This window comes from Galleria mellonella, unplaced genomic scaffold, assembly GCF_026898425.1.
Source record: "Galleria mellonella isolate WM207_F2 unplaced genomic scaffold, CSIRO_AGI_GalMel_v1 utg33, whole genome shotgun sequence".
In the NCBI taxonomy this organism is placed as follows: Eukaryota; Metazoa; Arthropoda; class Insecta; order Lepidoptera; family Pyralidae; genus Galleria; species Galleria mellonella.
The window spans coordinates 12,774,364-12,795,410 of NW_026442079.1; the positions used below are offsets into that span (position 1 = coordinate 12,774,364).

The 21,047-nt window shown below is 35.9% G+C and overlaps 2 protein-coding genes across 2 annotated transcripts in view; both read right to left on the reverse strand.

The window, feature by feature from the left end:
* The window catches only part of LOC113520502 (DNA-binding protein D-ETS-3), a 116,701-nt gene that overhangs the window by 85,775 nt on the left and 9,879 nt on the right, over positions 1–21,047 (reverse strand). The gene's annotated exons all lie outside the window — the stretch shown is intronic.
* LOC113520731 (IQ and AAA domain-containing protein 1-like) lies at positions 8,846–11,672 on the reverse strand. The gene has a single exon (XM_026906142.3). The coding sequence runs from the start codon at positions 11,589–11,591 to the stop codon at positions 8,889–8,891; it is 2,703 nt and encodes a 900-aa protein (XP_026761943.1). The 5' UTR covers positions 11,592–11,672; the 3' UTR covers positions 8,846–8,888.

Below are 21,047 nucleotides of genomic sequence, written 5' to 3' on the forward strand. Positions count from 1 at the left end.
CAGATAGGAAACCGCAGTTAGGCTTTGGAGATATTTTAAAAGGGAGACTGCTCATCCCTCGCCCTCTCTTACTCGCCTCTTATGATACCTACGGGAAAGGAAGGGGTGGCCTATTCTATGCCGGGACCACCATTCTCATGTCATACAGAAGTGAACTATTTTATTGGTTTTCCTACTTATGAAATTCACCTGTACAAAGTAGAGGGCAAAGAGCAAATTAATAAAATAATCAAATAAATAACAAATAATCAAATAAATAACAAATAATCAAATACATAACAAATAATCAAATACATAACAAGTAATCAAATAAGTAATACATAATCAAATAAATAATAAATAACCAAATAAATAATAATAATCAAATTAATAATAAGTTACTGGGGTCGGAACTTAAGTCCTATAGAGAACATACGAGGTCTGTCCGGAAAGTTCGTATAAAAGTGTTCTGGAATGCGAGAAAGAGGAGTGGGGAGGCCAGGTAAGCGCAGGACCCCTTCCTTATGTCCCTAACAATGCTTCAGTTCTGGTCTGACCGCCGTGCGGTGCGAACTGGCTTGTCACGCCATCTGTGAAGTTACCTCTTAACGAAACCCCGTCGGCATGGAGCCCGCTTCCGTTGAAGAGCAGCGCGTCGTAATCAAGTTTCTCTCGAAACTCGGCAAGAATGGCCGTGAAATTTTTGCCGATCTCAGAACAGTTTATGGGGATGATGCTGTGAAGGAACCAACCGTCCACAAGTGGCTAAAAAGATTCAGAGAGGGCCGAGAAAGCGTTCAAGATGACCCACGTTCAGGACGTCCTTCCACTTCACATTCCGACGAAAACGTGGAAAGAATTCGAACTTGTGTTAATGGGGACCGTCGTTTAACGGTCAGACAGGTGGCTGAAGAGCTTAATTTGGGCAAAACCGTGGTCCACGAAATTCTAAGAAACGAACTTCAAATGAAAAAAATTTGCGCCAAGATCGTTCCCAAGCTTTTGTCCCCGGATCAAAAATCACGAAGAGTTCCATTACGGTGACCGAACACCCCCCCTATTCGCCGGATTTGGCCCCGTGTGACTTCTTCTTGTTCCCAAAAACCAAATTGGTACTTCGGGGGCGGCATTTGGGGGACATAAATGAGATAAAAAAAGCTACGACGGGGCAGCTGAGAAACCTACAACCAGAGGACTTTCAAGGAGCCTTCTCACAGTGGAAACGGCGTTGGCACAAGTGCATTATGTCACAGGGGGAGTACTTTGAAGGGGATAAAATTGATTTACCTGAATAATTGTAAAATAAAATTTTTAAAAAACTTTTATACGTACTTTCCGGACAAACCTCGTACTCCTAGTGGCTCAGTGCAAATAATACTTCGGTTCAAATGCACTTCTCTAGAGAGCTATATACATTTGATTTCTGAAAACTTATTACCAACTTGGAGTAATTACTATTAGGTAAATACCATCAGCATTTTAGCTATTATCCATCCACTACTAGACACAGACCTCTCCCATAGACTGCCATAAGGAACGATCCTGAACCACCTGCATCCACTGACTCCCTGCAATGCATTTCAGTATATCTCCCCATCTAGTGGAGGGTCGTACTACACTGCGTTTGCCCGTACAGGATTGCCACTCAAGAACCTTTCTCCCCATCAGTTGTCTGTTCTTCGAGCTATGTGACCAACCCATTGTCACTTTAGCTTGATCCTTCGGGCTATATCGGTTACTTTGGTAAACAGATATGTATGTATATAATTCATTTCTTTCTCGTAAGAGGAGACTAAGAGAAATTAATGGTCGAGTCATCGGTAGTAGCGTCCCTCTAAAAACATCACCAAAACCCAACTGTTGTCGCCAATCCGCCTGTCAAACGTGGCAATTACTGGCAAAACCCTCCTTATGGGAAAGGCCTTTGTTCAACGGTTAATTAATGGCTGATATGATGGTATGATAAACTGAACAGGTTTAAAAGAACACACGTCGTAAATCCTGTGAAGTTAATAACTAGACTAGATAATATAGACCAAAAACTGCCTCCGTACCAAATTAGAGTTACCTCAAATCTTAATAGTTTTTTAATAGACTTTGATATTATAGCTACATTTAATTTATTATCATTTAGTACAATCATAGTATGTTATTACAGCTTTATCACATGTGATAAATAACAAGTGTGATTTTCTAACGCAACCATGTAATGACGCAATCGCTGCTATTTGATAAATGAAATGAAATTATTTACGTTTACACAACGATTGGACTCTAATATCATAATCATGTGAACTTATTTTTGGCAGCTATTTAATAGCGTTATAAATATGAAGAAATTATAATAAAAAAATAAATAATACCTATAACATAAAGGGACCATTATGCCATTACCATAGATGCCATTGACTGTTACACATTCTTGTAACAGTCAATGGCAGTTGTACCCGTTTGTATTTTGTTATATTTTGTTAAAAGAGAGCTGAGAAGCAGCTGAGAAGCAGCGCTGTGCAGCTGTACACATTGCGCTGAGACACTCACAGCATCATCCTTTGGCCTAATATGAGACACTTCTTGTATATGTAATATTTCTGTATTTTCTGTTATAATTATGTGTTTTTCTGACAATAAATATTTTCTATTCCATTCTTTAAATAATAAATGTTGAATGTGAAATATGAATTATGATTTTTATGATAAAAGCTAACGAATCGACATAAACATAGTGACGTGAAGTCTTTCGAGCTCAATCGGCTGTCTGCTGCGATTTCATTTCACTACTGACCAGACGCAGTTGATGGATCACAAATAAATCTGAACACAGCTACTATCTGCTCATTTTGGGGGGAAAGGAATTGTTAGTAACATTAATATCAAATGCTAGCAAAATGTCAGATCGCTTCTACACGGATTCCGTTAAAAATTATCGTGATTAATTCTTGTTGAATCCGTCGGACTGACGATCTGGTTTCATCCTCATCTATCACCACTCACTGGTGGGCACCAGTGAGTGGTGATAGATGAGCCAGTGTATACCGGTAGGACATATATATAGGTATACCGTATGCTGGATTACCATTCGATTGTTATCAGTTTAGAATTATTCATTATTATAATATTTATTCCTCCTTATTTCCTACCAAATTATGTGTGTTAATGTTGTATATATATATATATATATATATATATAAACATATTTATATAAATGTGCTTATTTACACACGTTTAGATTTTTTTAATGCGCCACCTACCTTTTTATTCTTTAATTCCGTCTACCCAAAGGTTATCTGGAAGAGATTGCTCAGCAATAAAACCGCCTTTTGTACTACACTACACTTATTGAAAATTCTTCAACAAGTCCTTTAATATTGGTGCAAAAAACTGTGTTAAATAAATTAAATAAATAAATAAAATATCTGCAAATTCATTAACAGCTATAATTTGAAGTGACGCATCTAGATAAACGTATGATTTCACATTTCATATGAAATTTCACATGTGAAATAATTCAAGTGCTAATTTTTAACAATCCCCTCTCACCCTTGCCAGTGTGCATTTCAAAACGTTTTACATATGAAAAGCGGAACGGCGAACTAATCATATTATCAGTTAGTAGATTAGCGCCACCGCGGTAGGAAGATATAAAGGGCCTATTGTAGTTAGACGTCGGAACTGCCCCCTCCACCCGCGGGCGGGCACTCGACGGAAATGGCGGCGAGTAACGGAGACAGGGTCCGGAGGTGAAGCCGGTAACGGTGGCTTCGGGAGGAACCCGACCATTGTTCAGGCCACCTATGGCCGATCTACTTTCGGGTTTGCGTTATTGCACGATGTTGTGACGGATTGCGGGGCTTCCTCAGTGCTGTTTGCTGTTCAATATCTAAGATGGTTCACGGTTATATCTCTGTTACAGTTATAAATGTAAAGTTTAATTGAAAATATCTTTTTTTTTACAATTTTATATAACTTTAAATGGAAAAATAGGCACTTAGACTAAGTTATATCTATGTTCTCATATAATAGTTTCAAGTTTGCCAATGTTAGGACATACGACAACAGCCACACAAATTTATATAAAAAAAGAGTTTTTTTTTTTAAATCAAATTAGGTAGAAGTCTTATTTGTTATTTATATTTCCGATAAAAACGACAAAGTTTTTATATGTTTTTCAACATTGTCCGATGATATTTCTAAGAAGGACTAGCAGAGTCATCTATTGAAATTATTATAGGTTTTTTATTTATTACAGGGAAATGAAATTTAACAACAAAGTGATCTGAAATGATCTTTAAAATGAAATAGAAGTGATCATCATCATCATCATCGTATCTCATCATTAAGTGTTCACTACTGAACATAGGCCTCCGCTATAAGGCCAGTATTATTACATATTTTTTTCAAAAAAAAACGTGATTTGAAAATCAATTAAGAAGATACATATAAACATAACACGATACCTGAATTCGCTTACTTAGGGAGACTCAGTAACGTACTAACACGATACCTGGATTCGCTTACTTAAGGAGATTCAGCCGCTATAAGGCCAGTATTATTACATATTTTATTACAAAAAAAAACGTGATTTAAAAATGTAAAAGAGGTACATATAAACATACTAACACGATACCTGGATTCGCTTACTTAGGGAGACTCAGTATGTGTTCAAAATTTATCATTAATTTTTCAGTTACTTGTCATCATACGATTTGGCTGAAACTTCTCTTACTTCTGTTATTAAACATACTAGCGGCCCGTCCCGGCTTCGCACGCGTGGACATTTTTACATTTTAAAAAGTGGCCATTAACGCTGCACACGCGACGGAAGTTTAAAAATAGAGTACCTTCTCCCGTTTTCCCAACATTTCCCTTCACTGCTCTGCTCCTATTGATCGTAGCGTGATGAAAAGTATACTATAACCTGCCCAGGAGTATGAAGAATAATTGTACCAAGGTTCGTTAAAATCCGTCGAGTAGTTTTTTTTTTACAACACAGGGGGCAAACGAGCATGCGGCTCACCTGATGGTAAGTGACACCGTGCGTTTTTCAAGGCACTTTCTCCCACGCACAACCACTCTTTGGAATCAACTTCCAGTAGCAGTATCTCCGAATCGATACGACAACATAACCTTCAAGAAAAGAGCATATTCCTTTTTGAAAGGCCGGCAGTACACCTGCAATGCCTTTAGTGTTGTGGGTGACCATGGGCGGCGGTAGTCGCTTACCACCAGGTGAGCCTTATGCTCGTTTGCCCCCTGTGTTGTAAAGAAAAACCTACTGGAAAGGAATGGGTGGTCCATTCTATGACGAGACCACACGACCTCATAATGATATATACTAATTATTATGTATATTTTATGTAATGAAATACTTTCATGTACGAGGTCTGTCCGGAAAGTTCGTATAAAAGTGTTCTGGAATGCGAGAAAGAGGAGTGGGGAGGCCAGGTAAGCGCAGGACCCCTTCCTTATGTCCCTAACAATGCTTCAGTTCTGGTCTGACCGCTGTGCGGTGCGAACTGGCTTGTCACGCCATCTGTGAAGTTACCTCTTAACGAAACCCCGTCGGCATGGAGCCCGCTTCCGTTGAAGAGCAGCGCGTCGTAATCAAGTTTCTCTCGAAACTCGGCAAGAATGGCCGTGAAATTTTTGCCGATCTCAGAACAGTTTATGGGGATGATGCTGTGAAGGAACCAACCGTCCACAAGTGGCTAAAAAGATTCAGAGAGGGCCGAGAAAGCGTTCAAGATGACCCACGTTCAGGACGTCCTTCCACTTCACATTCCGACGAAAACGTGGAAAGAATTCGAACTTGTGTTAATGGGGACCGTCGTTTAACGGTCAGACAGGTGGCTGAAGAGCTTAATTTGGGCAAAACCGTGGTCCACGAAATTCTAAGAAACGAACTTCAAATGAAAAAAATTTGCGCCAAGATCGTTCCGTGAGTTTTTGAGTAAAAATTCCATTACGGTGACCGAACACCCCCCCTATTCGCCGGATTTGGCCCCGTGTGACTTCTTCTTGTTCCCAAAAACCAAATTGGTACTTCGGGGGCGGCATTTGGGGGACATAAATGAGATAAAAAAAGCTACGACGGGGCAGCTGAGAAACCTACAACCAGAGGACTTTCAAGGAGCCTTCTCACAGTGGAAACGGCGTTGGCACAAGTGCATTATGTCACAGGGGGAGTACTTTGAAGGGGATAAAATTGATTTACCTGAATAATTGTAAAATAAAATTTTTAAAAAACTTTTATACGTACTTTCCGGACAAACCTCGTAGTGCGCCTGTTGGTATACCATATATGGTAACGCTAGACTATTTTTTTTTATTGGATGAAAATGGAATGGTATGTTACCTCATAACTTCTTTAATTCTAAACCTATTTGGAAATCTCCTTTTTTATTTTTTTCGATTTTCTCAAAATAACTGGTTTAGTCAAAGTTGTAGTCGATTTTTTTGATCTGTTAATTCCCGTCTTTGATAAAACTTAAAATACACCATTTAAACATTATACTGTTATAAAAATTAACGCTTTAGTTTTGATTTCTTTAGTAATTTAATCGGGTTTTTTTTTTTTGATGGGAGAAAATGGTATGGTAACCTGCGCTAACGGGATACGCTGGCGAAGCACTAGTGAAGGATGATCGATGAGGATGAAAACAGGCCAGTTAGTCCATCATGATGAATTCATCTGGAATTAATCATGATAGTTTCCAGGAGGAACCGCGAGGAGGTCGACCTGGTTAGGTATATTGCTAGCAATGGGACTCTTAGTCTACATTACTAACAATCCCTTTTTTCCCAACGCTAGACTGTTAGCAGTATATTATTTCTTGAAAAGTTATTCACGTATTTTTCAACTATGAAGTTATTTAAAATTATAGATTTATGGTACTTCAACAGTGCTTGACCACTGTCAAGTATCTACCAGGAACCTCAGAAGGAGACACTCCTCCTAAACATTTATACTGATGTTTCTGGTAGAGTATAACAATATCTAACATTGGGGTAAAGGGATTGTTAGCAATGGAGTTTGATAGCCCCATTGCTAGCAATATGCCCTATTAGGTCAACCTCCACGTCGTTCCCCCTGGAAACCATCTTAAACAATTCTTGTTGAATTTGTCACAATGGGCCAACTGACCTGGTTCATCCTCACCTATCATCCTTCACTGGTGCCCCGCCGGTGTATACCGATAGCGCGGGTGGGGTTACCATTCCATTATCACCCATTAAAAAAAATATCTGTAGTACAACTGCTAAATAATCTAAATTCCCAAAAAAATTAAAACAAATTTTTACGCGTGAAACCATGAGAAAAGTTAGTTACAGGTTCAAAGCATACATATCTGAGTAATATATTTAACAAAATTGTTAAATATATATTGTATTCTGATAAACTAAATCAATGCTTAAACAAGGGAATATTTTATAAATTACAAATAACGCCCTCTATCTATAAAATGTAGATTGAACAAAAGTACGCTTCGTTGTTAGCGCCCTCTATCACTAATTCATAGAATTGTCAAAATCGAGGGTGGCATAATGTAGTAGCAGTTATAATTTAGCACACCTCCGAGCAAGCCCCTTTAAGGAATATTCTATAAGCATCACGACGGTGCTGCTATTTCAAGAAAATTTAATAAAAAATATTGCATATTTTAGTTTATTATATAATTTTTGTTACTTTTTGTGTTAAGTAATTTTTTAACTGGCAAGGAATTAAATGTTTTTGATATGATTATTTTTTTATATTGTATGTTACGACAACGACTTCAAGCATACTAAATTAAAAGGTCCATTTTCAGCAATTGCGACGCCTATCTAATTTTATTGGATCTTTCAACTATGGTTTCAACTTAGAGCCCTCAGAGAAACCGACGTCTTCGATGAAATATAGAAGATTTTTTTTTAATAAAAATGCCTTTTGGTAACTATAAATTTTCTGAAGACACAAAATCAAAAAAGTTTACAGAAATTAGACATCTCATTTGCTGAAAATCACCTGAAAAAGAGTATCATGGTAGTAAATACGATTGATTGACAAAAGAATTATAAAAATTGGTATTGTGCTTCCAAAAATATTTCGTACAATGCAATTAATTTTTTGTGAAATAAATTTAACTTTATCAAAAAATTTTTGATAAAGTTAAATTGAGAATTGTCTTCTTTTTTTGAATAAAGGAATACAATATTGGTTTCGACTACAGTTTGAACATACAAACGGATAATTTTTTTTTAGCATTTTAATGATGTATTGAGTGAAAGGGTATCATTCTAATCATTAATCCAAGGAGTGTTCTAAGAGACTGGTACGTTTGAGATTGATTAATTTAATTCTAATACTAGTATTTGGTTTACTTGAAACTTATTATTGCAATATATAAATCATATCAGTCTTTAACTGTCCACTGCTAAACATAGGCCAAAGGGGTTTTACCGGTAGTTGCCAAGCTTGGCAGACGGATTGACAACCGCAGTTAAACTTTGGAGATGTTTTAAGAGGGATGCTGTTACCCATCCCCCGCGTTCCCTTAATCACCTCTTACGACATCCATGGGAAAGAAAGCGTGACCTATTTTATGCCAGGACCACACGGCTTATATATAATACTAGCTGACCTCACAAACATTGTTTTGCCATTTCTAGGAAAAAATAGAAAACAACTTCGTCTCAGACCTATCGACTATACAAATAAAATTTCATCAGAATCGGTTAAGCTTTAGTGGAGAAGTATGGCAACGAACACTTTGACACGAGGATTTTACATATATATAGTGGTATATAATATAAATAATCAAAGAAAAAAAACTGCAATATTTTTATTTTAACATTACAGTAAGTGTACTGTAAAAGATAACCCAAATAAAACGGCCAACAAGAACGCTGTGGTAATGATCATAACATCATTATTTTTTCTTCTTGTCATTCTTCAACTTGTATAAGTACTGCGACTCTAACATCAACAAGTAATCCATATATTTCTGGCCCCATGGTGAATAACCGTTGTACCACTGCTGGAACATTTCAAAGTCTTCCGCGTCAGTGAACTTTGCACCTTTAAAGTCTAAGACCGCGTTAACTACTTCCATTGGATCTAATGGCTTATTATATAGCTGTGCCACTCGGTTTCCATCCATCAAATTATCTATTGCTTTCCTTATTGTATTTATATCGTAACCTCGCAGAGCTTGCGCCACTGAATGAACGTTAAAATCACGATCAACTCCATGGTATTTCATAAGAATCTTCGTCAGTACCAGTGATAGACTTCCGTAATCAGTTCTCGGAATGAGAATAAGGGAAGGAAACGATTTATACATAAGGGGATTCTTGGCAAACCAGGGCTCTGTAGCTGTTCCAAGTACTAATATTTTATCGTTTGATTGAATAGGTTTTATCACTTCCTTATAAAAGTCTTTTTGTAATCTGGTCGGATCGAATATTTTTTCCTCCTTTGGAACTTTCTTATAGAATAATTTGTCAGCATTGTCCACCATGATCACAGTGGGCTGCATTAGTTTGCTTATTCTGTTCACAAATGTAAACATGGTTTTTAAGTTTTTCGGTCCAGGGAATTTATTATACACATTCATCGGTGAAAGATCTATAAGAATAGAATTTGTTTCAGTTGCTATAGCATGTATTAGAGTTCGTTTACCTGCAGCTTGAGGGCCTACGAGCAGTTGAGTTCTTATCGCATTAGGACACGAGGAACCGAGAGTCAAGAGACATCTGTTTCTTACTTGTTCTCTCACATCTCCAATACAAGGTAGTGGGAAGGAGGGAGTCCAGAGCACAGCTCTCATATCAGCTGCAGCGTAATTTCGATCTCCCCAATAATCATCAAGCGTAGTACGAGGGTATTTTTTTACAATGCCTTCATCTACTAGTTGTTGGAACATTGATGCCGGGCTAATTTTGTCTGGCCTCGGTGGTTTCACTTTCTTGGGCTTCTTTCTTTTTTTACTTTGTGGTGGTTTGGCAATACCTGCAGCTAGATAGTCAGCTTTAAGAGAATTCCGCAACAAATTCAACTCTAACTTCATCATTTCATCCACTATAGGACGAAGTTGTAGTTGTACGTCTTTATAAGCATTTTCTGTTACGAGTTGCATAATATAACCCTTTACAGCATCCTTGGAAGGATCCGCATTGTCAATACTTTGCCATTGATTTTGATAGTCCAACCACGCACTTTGTAGGTGTTCCAAAGTTTTACCAATACTTATGTATATACCAGGATCGTTATCGGGATTGAGTCTTGTTTTTTTGTAGTCTAGTAACCGTTTTTTTTCTCTTTCCTTTTCCTCAAATGCTAGTCGCTTTTTTTCTTCTCGTGCAGCAACTTTTTCTGCTTTTATTTGTTCTTTAGTCTTCGGCGCTTCAGCTTCAGCTTTCAACCTTTTTTCTTCTGCTGTTCGCCAATCAATGTATTCTTCTATAGTAAATGTTTCACCTTTTACGACTAAAATGGATCCCCCTTCTTCGGGCCAAGGAAACTCGTCAAAGAGTCTTACTTCATGATACCATTCCTGAAACCATTGTCTAATTTCTGATGATATATCCTCCATTATATCACCTTCACGTAATCTCAAAACGCGTGCATTTTCCTTAATATTCTCTTCCATCCATTTCTCATAATACTTACGCCTGTAATTTCTTCGTTGTTCTTTAACTTTTTCTAATTGAATATATGCAGATGGTGGAGACCAAGAAGGCATTATCATACCAAGTTTTTGTCTGAGTTGAATATCTTTGTTTTTCTCTCTTTTAATTTCCATAAAACGTCTATATGCTTTTTGAATAAACATAGCTGCTCTAATTCTTAATTCTTCCCTTACTTGTGGAGCTTTTATTCCAGCCAGTTCTAAGTATAAATTTATGTCTTTGTTACGTTTATGTACATTATTTCTTGTCACCAATCTTGATCTTTCCATCCTTTGTATATTATTAATATGCTTTTCATATTCTTCTCTCAATCTTATTTCTTCTAATTCTTGGGGAGAAAGAACAACAGATGTGTCAGAGAGTGATATGTCTTCTCCCATGGCAATCATTCTTTTTATTTCAGCATCTTTCTCTTCTTGTTTCCTTCTTTCTTCTTCCAAGCGCTCTTCTTCCTTACATTTAATTTCAGAAGGGGTTGGAGTGGGATCACCAATTCGATTACCAGCAAATATTTGATCTATAATGTACTGCATTTCCTGTTGCCGTATTTCAAATGGATAGAAAAATGGGCAAAGGATTTTTATGTCCTGTGGCACCATTAGCAATTGTTGCAAGGCATTATCTGGATAAGTGAATTCGAAAACTTCGACTTCTTCCAAAGTGCGTTTCAGCTCAAGCAGCCTGCAAGTTACAGCATCAATAATCTTCTTTATATATTGTCGTCTTTGAACTTGCTCCATTTGGTCGTAACAATCGCAGAGTTTGTTGTAGAGTTCACAATACTTACTGTACACTCTGGCAACTATTTCGACAGCAGTTGCCTGCGGTTTGATGCCGACAAACAATGTCGCTAACTCATTAAGTCTCTCGTCTTCAGATAGAGTTGTCTTCATTTGCTCTTTGATTTTTAACCAGCGTTCGTAATATTCTTTGTTAGCCATATTTGTGTATTTATTTGCATTAATATTATAAATTTAATAATTTTAACAAAATAAAATAAATCTTTAAAAAAGATGACATAAGTGATGTCTGCCAAAGAATAAGGACTAGACTTATTAAATGTCATTATTTTTTTTTTATAAAAATAAAAAGTTGATATTATATAACTAAAACATGCAAATTATTTTAAGAAATCAAAATTGTATTTTAGAATAAGGCAGCATATAGAATACAGTTTATATCTGAATACCAACATACGAGGATTATCATGGCATGGACAGTACAGTGCATTTTGTATATCCATAATGATGGTAATGTCTATAGGCGATGGTTACCGTTTTCCACCAGGTAAATAAGTACCAGGTAATGACTGTGTTTCGGTTTGAAGGGTGGGATATGGCGTGAATTTACTGGGTACAGAGGAGTAACACCTGAGTCCTCAGGAGTGGCAACGCATGGGGAGTATCATGGGCGAAACAGTATACTCTGTTATGTCCATAGTACTGCTCATGTCTATAGGCAACGGTTACCACTTTCCATCAGGTGGGCCGTCAGCTTGTTTGCCATTCTAAGTGGCATAAAAAAAAAAAAAAAAAAGTAGTCGGCTACTTATTTACTGTTTTAAGAATTATAAAAAATGTTTTAAATATTGATCATACATACTAAACATATAAACGCCCAGTCATACTGATATTTTGATATCAGATTATGAAATTTCGATTCATAAATTAGATACAAAATTTCTAATTATGCATCAAAATCTCGCATAACGAGGGGGTGTCTTGAAAGAAGGGAGCTGACAATGGTAGCCGGCGGGTTACAATAAAAATGTTTTAAGTGCGCCTCCGTATGATCCATTGAGCGTTGGAATCGTCGGCGCACGCGCTCGTCATCGACATCCGGTGTAGCGACGCGTGCCGCTTTTCTTTCGTATGGTACAAGTTACGAGAGTGAGCGAGGGCGATAAGTCCACTTATCGCCCTCGCTCAATGATAAGCGTGTTTAAACGTTCGTTTATTTCGGATGTCCAATATACGATAATTGTTAGAACCACTGCTCTAACAAAAATAAAAAAATAATAATTTTGAAATTTCACGTCTTTCTCAACTTGACGCAAATAGAGACGAAATAAAAGCTTAACCACCAGCAGCAAAATATTACAATTACAAAAGCGACGGTGTGTTTTCATGCTTGCTATTTACAAAAACTTTAGTTAAAAGGATTGGCTTTTTTAAGCACATTAACGCCACCAACAAATAATCTAATAGTTCCCTATGCGGACAATTAATTATTAATAGCGGAATCAAAGCGATCGCTGTGACCGAAAACAGCGAGGACTCACCATCATATAGTATTAAAAATTTGTTCATATGTGTAAACTTTATTGCACAGTTTTTTTTTATTTAAGAGTTTTCTCTTTTCAAGGCAACTACTTTAGGTAATTTCTTCCAGCCAGCTCATATCTAAGATCTCCTTATACGACATAACATCAAGTATTTCCTTTGCGCAATTATATTAGAAAAAAATAAAAATAGGTTACGAATGGGAAAGTATGACAAAGTACATAAAAGGATTTCTCTATTGGAGGGATTTCTTCCACTCAATCTAGAGAACCATTATTATTTCTTATACATTTAAGTGATATATAAATATAAATATTTATTTGAAAGGAATATCATTTTATTTATAGAAAGATAACAAATCCATAACAATTGTTATTTGTTTATTTAAACTCAATAATGAGGGCGATAAATAATTTTATAGGCATTGGTAGCTATAATTGTATCATAAAATGTTATTATTTGTAATATAAATAGTTTGTAAATAATAACATTAATGAGTTCTTAAATAATCATATATTTGTGGTATTGTATTAAAATTAAATACATGATAAATGTAAACGGTCAAAATTCATATGAACATGAAAACTTTATTCTGTATCGGTTGAGTAGTGTATTTTTTTACTAAACTACTCGTTAATCGATTAAATTACTAAAGAAATCAGAACTAAAGCGTTAATTTTTATAACAGGACAATGTTTAAATGGTGTATTTTAAGTTTTATCAAAGACAGGAATTAACAGATCAAAAAAATCGACTACAATTTTGACTAAATCAGTTATTTTGAGAAAACCTAAACTGCTGAACCGATTTTGATAAAATTACTATAGGTATCTATCTTAATTTTTAAATAGGTTTAGAATTAAAGGAGTTATGAGCTAACATACCTACATACATAACAAAATATTCCTTCTTCGTGAAGTCAATTGAAAACAAAAAGCTTATAATATGTTTCAATAGAATTGAACAAAAACGTTATCAGTTTTTTTTTATTTGTTAAAGAAGTACTGTAATAAACAACATGAACCGAGAAAGCCTAAAAGGTAACACACTAATAAACACCATATTGTGTATTTTAACCGCTGCCGCCTATACCTCAAACCCCACCCTTGCTGGTACAGTCCAAAATGCAACAATGATTTATTCATCTACCCTCCTATGTATTCATTACGGGTGTAGAAATTTGAGCCATTTATTTTGTTAACTCTGTCTCGGTCAATAAAGTTTGCCAAGGGTGGCATTAGAGGGATCACGGCACACGAATAGTTTGTAATCTTAATGTTTGTATTGATACCGCTTATAATTTATTAGCATTAGTAATCAGTGAGTCAGTGATTACTTCGTAATGGTAATAGCAGTGCATTAAATGCTTTATATAAATATTGATAGTAAAAATTTGTATAACGATAGTGTAACTGCGAGTTGGTTTGAAGACGCTTATAATTAAAGATTTTGTTTCAAATGAAAAAATTAAAATCTATCTAAATAATATTATTATAAGTAAGATCAACATGAGAGTCAAGACTGCCGATTGCAAAAAGAATCATCAAAAAATAGTAGAGTAGTTTTAAAATGTCTTACACAAAAAATACGGTCAATTGAGAATCTTCTTTCATTTCAAGCCGTTTAAAAATGAGAGAGGGCATGTTGTTCGGGGATCGTTCGAAATCTATGAGGGCCTACCATGAAATGTTTTCCGAAATTTCGGGATCTAACGAAATGCAACTTTGATGCTGAAATTAAATAATACATACCGTTTAAAAATATAAAAAATATGTTAAAATATCGTTCCTTTGGACTTTTATAGTAGGATTTATGATGAACGAAATGTTAAATTCCATTTATTGGACAATTTCGGTATAAACAAAAATACGAAATTGAGTCCGAAAATTTCGAATTTCATTTTATGGTAGACTCCCTGTTTAGAACGTTATCTGTGCTCGAAATTGAAAGAATGCAAGTTAACGAACAAGTGAGGCTATTTTATTTCTTCTCCGTGTGTAAAAACGTGACTTTTGCTTGTATAGATGTCGCGACAGTAGTATTCACAAAAACATGTGTCGCAAACACAACATGTTATCCAGGGCCGCCTTAAGGCTATTTTTTTAATGAATAATAATGGAGTGGAAACCCCGCCTGCGCTAACGGTATACGCTGGTGGGGCACCAGTCAGGAATGATAGATGAGAATGAAAAGGCAGGTCAGTTAGGCCATCGTGATGAATACACCTTGAATTCAATACGACGGTTTCCAGGGGGGGGCACGTAGAGGTCGACTTGACAGGGTATATTGCTAGCAATGGGACTGGTAGTCCGTAATATTAATAATCCATTCCTTGCGGCTTAAGGCTATTTTTTATGTACGATAATGGAATGGTAATGGAATAGGCCACCCCTTCCTTTCCCGTGGGTGTCGTAAGATGCGACTAAGGAAGGATCAGCCATTAAATGTTCACTGCTGAACATAAGCTTTCCCCTTGGGAGGTTTTGCCAGACATTCACACGCTTGGTAGCCGGATTGGCAATCACAGTTAGGCTTTGGCGATGTTTTAAAAGGGACGCTACTATCCATCCCTCGCTCTCCCTTAGTTATCTCTTACAGCATCCACGGGACAGGACGGGGTGGTCTATTCTATGCCGGGAGCACACGGCAAATATTTACGACATATATTTTGGTGGAGGGCGAGGGGGGTAGACCTTAATCCTTAGTAGAGGCATCAAATGTGGAATACCATGGATGATATGAACGACGCTTACCATTTTCAGAACATAAATAAAATTGATTTCCATTTGATTGCAAAAAATAAAATTTCCTATCAATAAGAAAGTGGTTTAATCGCTTAAAGCAAGTAAATATATGCCATAATAGTATTATGTGACTTTTATTAATAATTTTAAGGTTGTTTATCGCATATAAACTCATTTTATTTCATTATATTTATTTTACTTTTCTCCCATTCTTCGTTACGCTATTATGTAACCAACTGAACCGATTTTTATTATTTTTTTTTTCTGATGGAAAACTAGTGTGTGTGTGTATATATATATATATATATATATGATAAAATAAAATACACAAATTATATTTCAGTTGTGCCAATAGCTTTTTATGGTAAACTTTCATAAAACCTGATCGTTTTATGTATTCAGGACATAAAAACATGGAGTATCTAACAGTTTTACAAGCCACAAGTATTATGTAAGTACATAGTTCCCGGGGGTTTGCAGAAACATAAATTCTGGTTTTTTTATACAATTTTTTTTTTTATTTTTTTTTTATTCAACTTACAATGGCAAACAAGCTGACGGCCCACCTAATGGAAAGTGGTAACCGTCGCCTATAGACATGAGCAGTACCATGGACATAACAGAGTATACTGTTTCGCCCATGATACCCCCCATGCGTTGCTATTCCTGAGGACTCAGGTGTTATTCCTCTGTACCCTGTAAATTCACGCCATATCCCACCCTTCAAACTGAAACACAGCCATGCAATCACAACTGCTTCACGGTTGAAACACGAATGGGACAGAGGTACCCAAGCAATCGACTTTTGTACAAAGTCTCCCTCTGGTAAATCTGGTAATGGATGATAATGGAATGGTAACCCTGCCTGCGCTATCGGTATACACTCGGTATACGGGCATCAGTGAGGGATGATAAATAAAAATGAAAGAGCAGGTCAGTTAGCCCATCGTCATAAATATATTTCAAATTCAGCACGATGGTTTCCAGGCCACGTGGAGGCCGACCTGACAGGGTATATTGCTAGTAATGGGACTAGTAATCCGAATTACTAACAATCGCCCCCCCCCCCTCTTTATTCATATTGTGATTAGTGACAAAATTATCTTGCGTCTAGGATTTAGAAAAATAGAAAATTATACAAAATTGAGTAACTGCGAACTTAACATTCCTTTCTAATTATTTTTTTTTTATTTTGAAAATTAATATTAAAAAAAAAAAAACATTAATTGAAGCGATATTTTTTCTCACGCGTATCTCTCGTTAGGTGGCGCTAATTCGCGACGAATTAAGCAACGCTCCGGGCCGGCCACCCAGCCGTTTAGTTCGCGTACCGACACGGACGCGGCCGGAACCGAATGGCAGGATGATTGACTGTCTAATAGACTGCCGGGGGACCGGAACAACGGGCCGTGGGTAATGAGAGATTACCCATATCGATGTATACGAAATTTGCAATCGGAAAATGCAAATTTTATGTAATAAAAAAAAATCGTGAATTCGCAACGAGGACACAGAGTTTTTTTTTCATGGGCGATAATGGAATGGTAACCCCATCTGTGCTATCAGTGTACGCTGGCAGGGCACCAGTGAGAGATGATAGGTGACGATGAAAGCAGAGGGCCTAACATGAAATGTTAACCGAAAATTCGGAGCCAAACGAAAAACAAATTTGATGTTAAAATTACATAATACATGCCGTTTGGAAATATTAAAAATGTTAAAATATTGTTCCTTTGGACTTTTATGATAGGATGTACGAGTATGACGAACGAAATGTTAAACTCTATTTATTGGTCCGATTTTGGTATAAACAAAAACACGAAATTGAGTCCGAAATTTCGGGATTACATTTCATGGTAGACCCGCAGGTCAGTTAGCACCTGACCTGCTTTCGTCACGATGACCTGACCTGACCTGACCGATTCTTCACGATGGTTTCTAGAGGGAACCCTTGGAGGTACCCCTTGGAAACCGCCGCGATCAATTCTTATAAATTTGTCACGATTGGCCAACTGGCCTGCTTCATCTTCATCCACCATCCCTCATTGTTGCCCCGTCAGTGTATACCGATAGCGCAGACGGGGTTACAATTCCATTGTCGTCTCATAAAAAAAAAATAGTGCTATATTTTGTAATTAATAGAAATACGAATTTAAAATATGTATTATATTTTTGTTTGTAAATTATCACAGTATTGTATACCTCTCTACCGGCTGACATTGATGCTCCTTTCCACTTTGGGTGTTGCTGGAAGAGAACTCTTTTAGAGTTAAGCTCGCCTTTGTACACTTGATTACCTCTTTCATATTTTTATATATAATACTATAATAATTAGTGTGTACAATAGTCTATAAAATAAAATATAAAAAAAAAAAGATTTTCAGTTTAAAATTTATGGTTTCAATTTATTTGTGTAGTTATTATTTATATATATAATTACTGCCAGATGGTGTATCAAAGCAAAACATACATCAGGTTTTTTTTAATTTTCACTTTCACGAATACAGCTGTGAGAACCGCATTCAATTTGGTGCAGTAATTTTCGCGTGTTGCCGAATCACATATAAAATGCTACAATATAACCGATCACTTGAACTGGCTGAAACATTTTTTATTATCCGTTTTGATTTTCGAAAATCTGTCTACTCGTGCGACAGTCGGATCACATCGCTGGTAATAAATATATTCGAATAGGGCTCGTATCAGACAAAAGCGGTCACAATGGTATCTGGAGGGCTCTTAATTATTTCAGTAACATGGCGACGCGTGCAGGGTTTTAGTTACGGATAGGGTTGCCATCTTTAGAATCGATAAATCAGGACGCGAAACTAATAAGCATGGTATTTTTAGGTCGAAATCAGGACAAAGTTGTAACGCACGGGTTATGGGCGAAACAGTATACTCTTTTATGTCCATAGGCAGCGGTTACCACTTTCCATCAGGTTGGCCGTCAGCTTGTTTGCCTTGTTGTATAAAAAAAAAAAAAACCTAAGGTAAATAAAAATCATAATATGCAAACAATATTATATATTTTGAAAAAAGAATATTTGACTACAAGTACCATTGGATTGGTAAGAAATGATTCATCATCAATCATGAATCGTGAAAGTGGAAGATGAAGAGAAAACACGAGAAAATAATCAAAAAGAGAGATAGTAAGACTTCACAAGGGTTTTGATGCTAGCGAGAGATATTATTATATTAAACGTTAACTATCTATTGCTGAATGTAGATGCTCTCTTTGGTGGTTTGCCAGTAGTTGCCACGATTGGCAACCGCGGTTAACCTTTGGTGATGTTTTAAGAAGAACACTGCTGGTATGAAATTTAGTGACCTCTTATAAACATTGATGGAAAAGGCCTCCTTTTGGTGGCCCATTTTATACGACTATATATATATATTTATATATATATCGATTAATACAAGTAATCAAGGGTCAAAATTCCCTTTCACGAGTTTGTACAGTTTCCAAACCATTACTGTCTTTGTGGGCTGATGAACAAAAAAATAGTTCACTACATTTAACTTGTCGATGTCAAAGACTAAGTGGAGTTGCCGAAGCGTGAACTCAAAGGACCTCAAAGGATGGGGACAATTAAAAGTTGCCGTTCTCTCAGAGGGCCTCGCTGAACTCATCTCGGTCGGTGGCGCGTTTGAATAGTACTTGTATTGTACACCGTGCCACATTAGTCACGCTCTCTGAATGATAATGATATCAGATTGTCATTTTTAGTGTTACTAATAGGCAAATTTCTCGTGGCTGCGTGCTCGGTTTTGTTTACCACGATTTTTTTTTCACTATTCTCTGATCGTATCGTGTTATTACTTTTAATTATATACATCAGTGCGTTATGTGTTTGTTTTGTTACCATTTTGACACGAATAGTCATTTTGATATATTTATTTGGTCTAATGACTGTTTGTTTGACGATTACATGTTTAAGTTGATATACCAAATAAGGGTAGAGTACAGAAGTATTAATATTGATAACTAACTTTTGTGTTTTAAGACTTAAGACTCGATAAACTCAGATTATATATATATATATATATATATATATATATATATATATATATATATATATATATATATATATATATATATATATATATATATTCTTTATTGCACTTAAACAGTATATTCGACACAATATATTCGACAATTAGTTTAACAACTTGTTAGCAAGGAAGGACCTATCTCTGAAAGAGATCTCTTCCAGCGAACCCAGTGTAGTTAGAGAGAAAATAATTTAATTTGGGTAATCCAGTGCAGAAAAGGTACCAGTGAAAATAATGTAAATACATTAAACACTATTGTCAATAAATATGTAAATAAATAAATAAATGAATAAATAAATAAATATGTAAATAAGTAAATAGATAAATATATATGCATATGTATAAGTGCATAAAATTATCATGTACAATTGATTAAAAGATGTGATTATATCCGTTAAGTTCTAGGATTTAGTTCTATCACACTACAGACAGAAAAAAAACGGACTTTTTTTTACTATGTAATTCTACTATTTGCAGTATGATTTTATTAGAACTAAACGGACAAAAAGTTTATTTTGTCCGTTTAGAAATAATGCGGTTTCTAAAAATGTACGTATCAATCTTTTTTTTTTTTCAGTTTCAATAGTAACTTGGTTGTGTCTAAAATTAATTAATTCTAAAAATAGAATCGAATAACTGTTATGATGCCGATATATCGATATGATAGAATCAATTGTCTATAAACTATAGAATCGATCAACAGACAACAACTTTCCGAATCCTGCAGTAGATTTAAAAAAATTACGATTGTCGAAAACCTCGGCAGGGAGCTCATTCCACAACCTGAGTGTTCGTGGGAGGAAACATCTCTAAAACCGCGCAGCACGCAATTATTATGTCTTTTCCTTTTGTAAATTTGTAAATATAAAAATAGTTTGTAATAAACAAAATAGATTTGCAGACAGTATTAAATTTGACGAATGAGTGTCTGTTTCTAGGCATGGTAGTTATTTTGTGATTTCGTACAATGAAAAATTTGGTTATGTCAAAAGTTAGCATGGCGTAACGCCTGGTAAACTGCTAACAAGGGCATCCATAATGCAACGCTGCATTTGAAAGCCGATCGTATGAATATGATGCCACTTGTGATTTTCTTTCTTTCTTTATTGTATACTAGCGGCCCGTCCCGGCTTCACACGGGTAAACATTTTTACAACATTTTAAAAAGTGGTTATTGTGACTTAACGATAATAGTTGGACATATAGTATCGCGAAGTTTTTTATAGTTATTGATATTTTCTTTAATATTGTAGAACATACTTTTGTTCTATCACCAAAAGTTACCGCAACGCACGCGATGAAAGATATTTTA